The 10,000-nt window shown below is 45.9% G+C and overlaps 1 protein-coding gene across 2 annotated transcripts in view; it reads right to left on the minus strand.

Annotated features, from left to right (window-relative positions):
* The window catches only part of dennd5a (DENN/MADD domain containing 5A), a 67,544-nt gene that overhangs the window by 26,123 nt on the left and 31,421 nt on the right, over positions 1 to 10,000 (minus strand). For both annotated transcript variants that reach the window (XM_076291480.1, XM_076291478.1), the window contains exons 10-11: positions 7,728 to 7,821; positions 411 to 542 (exon numbers count right to left, since the gene is read on the minus strand). In XM_076291480.1, the coding sequence (XP_076147595.1) occupies positions 411 to 542; positions 7,728 to 7,821 (226 nt within the window). The remainder of the gene's footprint in view (positions 1 to 410; positions 543 to 7,727; positions 7,822 to 10,000) is intronic.

A 10,000-nucleotide genomic window follows, 5' to 3' on the forward strand; every position in this document is an offset into this window, starting at 1 on the left:
TTTCTGGGATCCATAGAGAACCCTCCAAATACTACAGCACCAAGGCTCCCCAAACATCCAGGAACTTACATTACACCTGGTTCACTTGTGTTCTCAGGGCAGACCAGCATCGAATACCCATTTGTTCTGCAGAAAACCGCTACCTCACCTTTTCCACTTCCTGCCAGCCCTACTGCAGCTGATCTCACCTTTTCCACTTCCTGCCAGCCCTACTGCAGTTGGCGCCCCCCTGTGGTGGAGGCCTGAGGTTTGGGCAGGGGAGGCCACGGCAGCCATGCCAGCATACACAGGGCATTACACATTCATACAGGCTCCAGGCTTTAGGAGTGGACAGAGTATGATAATTACACACACACACACACACACACACACACATACACACACACACACACACACATACACACACTGACCTTAGTCCTGCATTCCTTCAGGAGACCCTCTACAAACTTCCAGTTGGTCTGGGCGATCACTGACGGCGAGAGATTGGAGAGTTTGGGCTGCCTAATAGTGGTGCCCAAGTTCCTGGCCTCCTGAATGTACTTCTGCAAACGCAAACACACACAGAGCTAAGAAACACACAAGAGCTCTAGGACTAGCATGCAGCTAATAGACACACGTCCAGCAGTTACACTACACAACAGCACCAAACCAACAGAGGAGGAGGAGGAGCAGAAGAGAGGAGGAGGAGAGGAGAGGAGAGGAGGAGCAGAGGAGGAGAGGAGAAGAGGAGAGGAGCAGAGGAGAGGAGAGGAGAAGAGGAGGAGAGGAGAGGAGAAGAGAGGAAGAGGAGAGGAGAGAGGAGAGAGGAGAGGGGTGGAGGAGGAGAGGAAGAGGAGAGGAGGAGGAGAGGAAGAGGAGGAGGAGAGGAGGAGGAGAGGAGAGGAGGAGGAGAGGAGGAGAGGAGAGGAGAGGAGAGGAGAAGAGGAGAAGAGAGGAGGAGAGGAGGAGAGGAGAGGAGGAAGAGAGGAGGAGAGGAGAGGAGAGGAGAAGAGGAGGAGAGGAGAGGAGAGGAAGAGGAGAGGAGAAGAGGAGAAGAGGAGGAGAGGAGAGGAAGAGGAGAATTAGAGGAGGAGCAGAGGAGAGGAGGAGGAGAGGAGAGGAAGAGGAGAGGAGAGGAAGGAGAGGAGGAGGAGAGGAGAGGAGGAAGGAGAGGAGAAGAGGAGGAGAGGAGGAGGAGAGAGGAGAGGAGGAAGGAGAGGAGAGGAGAGGAGGAGGAGAGAGGAGAGGAGGAAGGAGAGGAGCAGGAGGAAGGAGAGGAGGAGGAGAGGAGAGGAGGAGGAAGGAGAGGAGAGGAGAGGAGGAGGAGAGAGGAGAGGAGGAAGGAGAGGAGAGGAGAGGAGGAGGAGAGAGGAGAGGAGGAAGGAGAGGAGAGGAGGAGGAAGGAGAGGAAAGGAGAGGAGGAGGAGAGAGGAGAGGAGGAGGAGAGGGGTGGAGGAGGAAAGGAGGAGGAGAGGAAGAGGAGAGCAGAGGGGGTGGAGGAGGAAAGGAGGAGGAGAGGGAGAGGAGAGGAGAGGAGAGGAGAGAGGAGAGGAGGAGGAGAGGAGGAGAGGAAAGAAATAGGAGTGAGGAGAGAGCAGAGGGGTTAAGGTGGGTTGGGGGGTTTGGGATGCAGAGAGGAGAAAACCAACAGACACACACACACTCACACACACACACACACACTCACAACATTGATACACATTAAACTCACAATACAGAACAAACACACACACACACACACACACACACACACACACACACATACACACACACACACACACACACAACATTGATACACATCAAACTAACAATACAGAACACACACACACACACACACACACAAACATACACACACACACACACACACACACACACACACATACCACATCAACTTTGACAGACTTGAGGCAGGGTCTGAAGGACTGGGAGAACCAGTAGTAGTCCAGAGCCAACAGAAGCTGCAGCTCAGAGTACAAACACTCAGCATGCTGCAGTCACACACACACACACACAGCAACACATACACACACACACACACACACACACACACACAGCAACACATACACACACACACACACACACACACACAGCAACACATACACACACACACACACACACACACACAGCAACACATACACACACACACACACACACACACACAGCAACACATACACACACACACACACACACAGCAACACATACACACACACACACACACACACACACACACACAGTAACACATACACACACACACACACACACACACACACACACACGGCAACACACACACACACACACACACACACACACACACACACACACACACACACGGCAACACACACACACACACACACACGGCAACACACACACACACACACACACACACACACACACGGCAACACACACACACACACACACACACACACACACACGGCAACACACACACACACACACACGGCAACACACACACACACAACAGAGGAAGACAGAGGCAGTAGAGTCAGAGAGAGAGAAAGAGGGATGAGAACAGATACAAGAACAGAGATGAAAGAATAGAGAAAGAGAGAGAGAGAGGGATGAGAACAGATACAAGAACAGAGATGAAAGAATAGAGAAAGAGAGATAGAGGGGAACAGAGAGAGGGATGAAATCAGGGAGATGAGAACACAGAGAGAGAGATGGAGGGAGAGAACAGAATGAAAGGCAGAGCAACCAGCATGAGAGGGAGATGGAGAGAGATGGAGATCATCAGGAGAGAGAGATGGAGATCATCAGGAGAGAGAGATGGAGATCATCAGGAGAGAGAGATGGAGATCATCAGGAGAGAGAGATGGAGAGAGAGATGGAGATCATCAGGAGAGAGAGATGGAGATCATCAGGAGAGAGAGATGGAGATCAGCAGGAGAGAGAGATGGAGATCAGCAGGAGAGAGAGATGGAGATCATCAGGAGAGAGAGATGGAGATCATCAGGAGAGAGAGATGGAGATCATCAGGAGAGAGAGATGGAGATCATCAGGAGAGAGAGATGGAGATCATCAGGAGAGCAGAGGATGAACAAGAAAAAAGAAAAGGCGTTAATCATGCAAGAACAAACACATGGCAACTAAGAGAAGAACTAAACAGAACAAGATATGAACAGCCTTAGGCCAGATAACAGCATTAGGCCATCCTTAACTGTGCTCCCATTAGGCCATCCTTAACTGTGCTCCCATTAGGCCATCCTTAACTGTGCTCCCATTAGGCCATCCTTAACTGTGCTCCCATTAGGCCATCCTTAACTGTGCTCCCATTAGGCCATCCTTAACTGTGCTCCCATTAGGCCATCCTTAACTGTGCTCCCATTAGGCCATCCTTAACTGTGCTCCCATTAGGCCATCCTTAACTGTGCTCCCATTAGGCCATCCTTAACTGTGCTCCCATTACCTGAGTGACTCAATCAAATTATTTCACGTTTCTTTGTTTTGTTTTTCTGAAAACTTCCCGACCGTGACCGAGTGAAGTAGTCAGTCTGGCTCAAATATTACACTGAACCACCTTTACTTTTTATTAAATCTTCCAAGTTTTGATAACCTTATGCAACAGAACAACATTGATTTTCCATCCAGAGTTGCATTCATTTTCAGCCTAGATCATGTGTGGACAACAGCCAAGTGGAACCTCTGTGTTAAGACTTCTCCAGCAAATTCCACAGGCCTTCAGCGGGTCTCTCTGTGGTGGCCAATGCATGTGTGGCCAATCCAGCACCCTCTACCACTCTTCCCTCATTTCAGCCAATTACATTCTGACAATGTCATCCTGGAACATGCTCGTCATGGAATGGATATGCTTGTACATTCAGGTAGTAATCTGACTTCATTTGATAGCCACATAACATTGTGAGCCTAGAGCCAACAAACCGAGGCAACCCCAGATTGCAATGACACCTAACAGGTAGGCTACAAGAAAGAGCTGGGTCAGCTGTATGGGTCATGTTTTGGGTCAGCTGTATGGGTCATGTTTTGGGTCAGCTTTAGGGTCATGTTTTGGGTCAGCTGTATGGGTCATGTTCTGGGTCAGCTGTATGGGTCATGTTTTGGGTCATGTTTTGGGTCAGCTGTATGGGTCATGTTCTGGGTCAGCTGTATGGGTCATGTTCTGGGTCAGCTGTATGGGTCATGTTTTGGGTCAGCTGTATGGGTCATGTTTTGGGTCAGCTGTATGGGTCATGTTCTGGGTCAGCTGTATGGGTCATGTTTTGGGTCATGTTTTGGGTCAGCTGTATGGGTCATGTTTTGGGTCAGCTGTATGGGTCATGTTCTGGGTCAGCTGTATGGGTCATGTTTTGGGTCAGCTGTATGGGTCATGTTTTGGTTTGTAGTTTTAACAGGTAGGCTACAAGAAAGAGCTGGGTCAGCTGTATGGGTCATGTTTTGGTTTGTAAATGAAGTTACCATAACCTCCAAACTTTCACTGTGGCCAATTAACTGCATGACAGTAGGCTATTAGGCCTAATTAACTGCATGACAGTAGGCCATTAGGCCTAATTAACTGCATGACAGTAGGCCATTAGGCCCAATTAACTGCATGACAGTAGGCCATTAGGCCTAATATTAGCCAATTAACTGCATGACAGTAGGCCATTAGGCCTAATTAAAGCAACACCAAAGAACTTTCCCTCTGGAGCACGCACGATATTTGTTTATCCAGCACCGGCTTTGCAAATAACGATGTCCATAGACAAGGTAGAATATGTTGCACGATTTATGAAAGTACGATGTATTGCGACATCAGATGCAAGCCAAATTTGTAGTTTCTTATGTCTCATTACATCGAACTACAGATCCGCTACCCGATCTGGCAAACTTACATAGTGCGGTTATAGCCGATAGAGGGCTGTGAAGCGAATGCAGAAGTGCCGTTCACCCTGTTACGAGTTGATGAACCACTGAAACGATTTTGGAAACATTATTTTAAGGTACAAAAAACTCTTTGGTGTTGCTTTAACTGCATGACAGTCAGTGTTGTAATGTAACGAAGTACAAATACTTCGTTACTGTACTTAAGTAGAAATTTCACGTATCTGTACTTTACTTCGCTATTTAAATTTATGTCAACTTTCACTTTTACTCCACTACATTTCCTAGATAAAATGTATACTTTTACTCCGTTATATTTCCACTAAGCATCTTCGTTACTCGTTACTAAAAGATAGAATTAGAAGATGTGTGCGACTGCAATAAGGGAGGTTTGGCAAATCACTGCTCCTAGATTGCATTACGCACGCTGCGTGCTCTATTTCAGCGCTTGTTTGTTGCTAAAGGAGGAGGACGCACAACTGAAACTGCCATGGAAGCACGAGCACCTACGGCAGGACCTCCCGTTATCATAGACGACCACCCCGATGATAGTGGTGAACTCGGTGAACAGGGTAGTGGTGAAGAGAACGTCATACACCCGTGGCCGTATTTGCAAGAAATGTTTCTGTACATTGGCAGCTTTCTGTAAGCTGAAAACACACTGGGTAATCAGGAGAATCGGGAGAATTCCCGGTGGGCCGCTTCACTTTTGGGCCGGTCGAGGAAAAAAATATTGACATTTGTCACGTTAGTCTATCTTTTGTTAAAGTAGGACACGTTCCGCAATATGTGCATTACACCAATGCAATGCCTCTGCATGGGTTGTAGCCTACGTGAGGGAGTTCTCCCCTCTCAAAAAGATTTGGTTGGGTCTTTTCCAAAAAGTTTTCTCAGATACGGATAGCCGAGCCGGCTCTACAGTAGACAAGCGTCAGGAAGGATGGAGGGTAGAAAGAGGCCAGGAGAGACTGAGCAGCAGATCAACCAGTCGACCACTGAAAATGATGAGCCCGAAATTAGTGATGAGGAGGCCATGACTACAGGGACAAGTAGAGAGGATAAATTAAAGTTATTTAATGTAAGAAAGAGCAATTACCATACATGATAAACCTATATGCCTTGTTTGCTCAGAAGAGGGTGTAGTGGCCTAAAGGAGTAGGCTAAATCACCAAACAATATAGCCATGCAAAAAACATGTAGCCTAAACATTAGTTCAATATGCCTCTTTGTGGAAGCGTGGGATAGGCTACATTTCAAAGGCTTTCTTTCTTTCTTTCTGTTTTTGTTAACTTGTGGAATAGTGGAATATTTTTTGTTAACTTCTCAGTTGAAGTGAATTATTATATAACCTTTACACATTTGTTGAACCATGGTACTAATATTAGCCAATTAACTGCATGACAGTAGGCCATTAGGCCTAATATTAGCCAATGAACTGCATGACAGTAGGCCATCAGGCCTTATTTTAATTGCATGACAGTAGGCCATTAGGCCTGATGTTTTTCTGTACAACAAACAAATTCATTTGTTCAACTTTATGCAACACAACTTGACGGAAAGCACACAATTTGTTTACACAGGAGAGAAGAGAATAAGAATGCATGCACGCAGCGATTACAGAATTAAATTGAAATTGTAGACTATTTGTGGCTGGTTACCAGCTTCATTAACTCAAGATTTCAAGGCCATTGTACCAAAACAGAAAGGATGCAGGCAGCAAAGGTAGAGAGTCATAGACCTCTCCAGAATAAGTCCCGCCTGCTAACTTCCGTATCCATCCAACTTCCGGGCGTGGATTGTCTATGGGAAATAACATGGCGTTTTGAAAGATCGTACCTGTCAAACTCTGTAGGTGACAAAGTAGAAAAAGCTGCTGGGCAGATTAGCCTACACACTTCTGCCATCTAGTTTCCACTGGATTTTTTGATTTTCGGTGCCGTTTAAGTAGTATAGTCTATACTACTAGATGTTTTACCGGTATGATATTTCGAAACGCCATGTTATTTCCCATAGACAATCCACGCCCGGAAGTTGGATGGATACGGAAGTTACGAGGAGGCGGGACTTATTCTGGAGAGGTCAATGTCAGCTGGAAGAAGAAGATATGTTTGTCCAAACGTCAGCATGAGAGCTGGATTATTGTGCTGAATGAAGCCCAAATATGTGATTAATCTTGATTAACTATAGAAATTCACCAATTAATTGCGGTTAGAAAAAAAAATGTTTGACAACCGCAATCCTTTATTTTAACTCTAGGATAAACTGCAAACAATCCTTTATTTTAACTCTAGCATAAACTGCAAACAAGCTAATTATCCAAAACGTTAGCATGCTGGCAGTTGGCATGCTCTTTTAAGTTTCAGTCTCATTATGCCTGTGCTGAAATGCAGACATCACGCGTAGCACACACACACCTCTAGCACTGCACACACACCTCTAGCACTGCACACACACACACACACACACACACACACACACACACACACCTCTAGCACTGCACACACACACCTCTAGCACTGCACACACACACCTCTAGCACTGCACAGGCCAGAGTTATGATCTGGGGCTGGTGCACTCTAATGGGCATATTCCAGGATGACAAAGCCAAGAATCATCTGCCTCACTCTGTAGGTCAGAGAGGTTGAGGAATCATTTTCACAAATATAGTGGCCAAAACTGTGTCCCGACTTACACCCCACAGAGAGGGTCAAGCTTCCTGACATTAATTAAAGAAATGGCTAAAACTAGTAGAACAACTCTGGACATAAACAAATGCTATGTTGGTCAGGCCATGGTGACTGTATGAATGCGCACGATTATCAGAGTGAAATTCTATCCCTAACCCGACCTCAGTACTATCCCTAGGCAACAAGACACCGGCATAACCATGGCAACAGATGTTGACCTCTGACCTCTCTCTGGTCGTTGTCCAGGTAGAGATGCTCCGCATGCTGCTTCTGGCGGTCACGCCTCCTCCACTGAGCAGGAGCACTGCGCTTGGTCCATCTACACACACACACACACACACACACACACACACACACACATACACACGCACGCACGCACGCACACACACACACACACACACAAACATTCCGTGAGGATTGGATGGAACTTGTTTCTGTGTGTGTGTGTCAGAGGTTACGCTAGACTTTTTTTGACTGGTAATATTCCAGAATACCGGACATATGTTTTAAATAGCCACAACTGCCTATATAAGTACAGTATGTGTATAGATACATTTAAATGGCACTAAATCACAAACTTTATATTTCCACAATGCAGTTTATTAAGCGGCATCAGCACCAGCACTTTGTTAGGATCAGCTCTACACACGCAGGGGAGAAGGCTGTTTAGGATCAGCTCTACACACGCATGGGAGAAGGCTGTTTAGGATCAGCTCTACACACGCATGGGAGAAGGCTGTTTAGGATCAGCTCTACACACGCATGGGAGAAGGCTGTTTAGGATCAGCTCTACACACGCAGGGGAGAAGGCTGTTTAGGATCAGCTCTACACACGCAGGGGAGAAGGCTGTTTAGGATCAGCTCTACACACGCAGGGGAGAAGGCTGTTTAGGATCAGCTCTACACACGCAGGGGAGAAGGCTGTTTAGGATCAGCTCTACACACGCATGGGAGAAGGCTACTCTCATGAAGTAGTTTAGGATCAGCTCTACACAAGCATGGGAGAAGGCTGTTTAGGATCAGCTCTACACACGCAGGGGAGAAGGCTGTTTAGGATCAGCTCTACACACGCATGGGAGAAGGCTACTCTCATGAAGTAGTTTAGGATCAGCTCTACACACGCATGGGAGAAGGTTAATCTCATGAAGTTGCACACTCTGCTGTGCAAATAGCACACAGAATTGTTCTTTCCACTGGGGGAACTTTTCAGTTACTCTGGATTCACCCTAAAATAGTAATAGTCCCAATAAATAACTTGAACCTTGATTAACAAATTAGCGTTGCTGTAGACAGGCAACTAAAATAAATCCCTGCTTACTTGCGGCGCAACGTCATAGGACGGGCCCACTCCCCTACTTGTGTAACTTGAAGTAAAAAAACAAACGTTTCATAGGGTACGTTTATATTTAAGTTATCATGGTAACATATTGTAGGCAATAAAAAAACAAACATTTCATAGGGTACGTTTATATTTAAGTTGTCGTGGTAACATATTGTAGGCAATATAAGCCTATTTAATGTATAAATAAATGTAGCATATTCTCCTTCTGTCCGTTCTGCCTGACAACTACAAGTGAAACCAGAGAATTTCCACCTGTAGCCGGCTAACGTAAACTCTGGTGTGTGTGTGCGTGTGCGTGTAGTGTGTGTGTGTGTGTGTGTGGTGTTTGTGTGTGTATGTGTATGTGTGTGTGTGTGTGTGCGTGTATGTGTGTGTGTGTGTGTGTGTGTGTGTGTGTGTGTGTGTGTGTGTGTGTGTGTGTGTGTGCGTGCGTGTGTGTGTGCGTGCGTGCGTATGTGTGTGTGCGTGTGTGTGTGTGTGTGCGTGTGTGTGTGTGTGTGTGCGTATGTGTGTGTGTGTGTGTTAGGGGTGGGCGATATATATCGTCTGCGATACTATCGTGATTGTTGTTTTAACTATGTGCAAATTGACATTATCGAGTATTTAAATGTACTTATGGGGGAAAAACACTCGAAATCATGCATTGAAGACTCATACATTCCCAGGAGGTGTATGCGGGAGAAGCCCCTGGCTGCAGCAGAGCAAGTGTCACATGATCACTAGTGGGTCACAAAGTTGTCACACGCACGCCTAATGTTTATTTTGTGCAGCAAGAGTATATTTGTGATTTTATGCAGCTACTTCTGTTCAAGTAGCATTGATGAGACAGTCACGTTTTTTCCTACACGGTATTATATGGAGAGAAAACATTAGCCTTTGAGTATTTTAATAGTCAGTTGTAAACAAAGAACTATGTAACTCTTTTGTAAATGGACTGAAATTCGCTCTAAATATCTACGGTTACCGATTATGCTAACCGTTAGCATCTCTATGGGATTTCTCATATACATTAGCCATAAGCTAACGCATTCGTTTCTATTCTGTAACTTGGAATGCTAGCCTATGATTGCTCTTAAACTAAACATCAAAGGAAATAACTGAGATGTACTCTGTTGGTCTGCTTAGTTTTACAGTGAATCCTATGCAAAGGTTTGAA

This window comes from Alosa pseudoharengus, unplaced genomic scaffold (genome assembly GCF_046254945.1).
Source record: "Alosa pseudoharengus isolate Yale_2024_CS ecotype anadromous, Long Island Sound unplaced genomic scaffold, YU_APseudo_1.1 YU_APseudo_1.1_scf_19, whole genome shotgun sequence".
NCBI lineage: Eukaryota > Metazoa > Chordata > Actinopteri > Clupeiformes > Clupeidae > Alosa > Alosa pseudoharengus.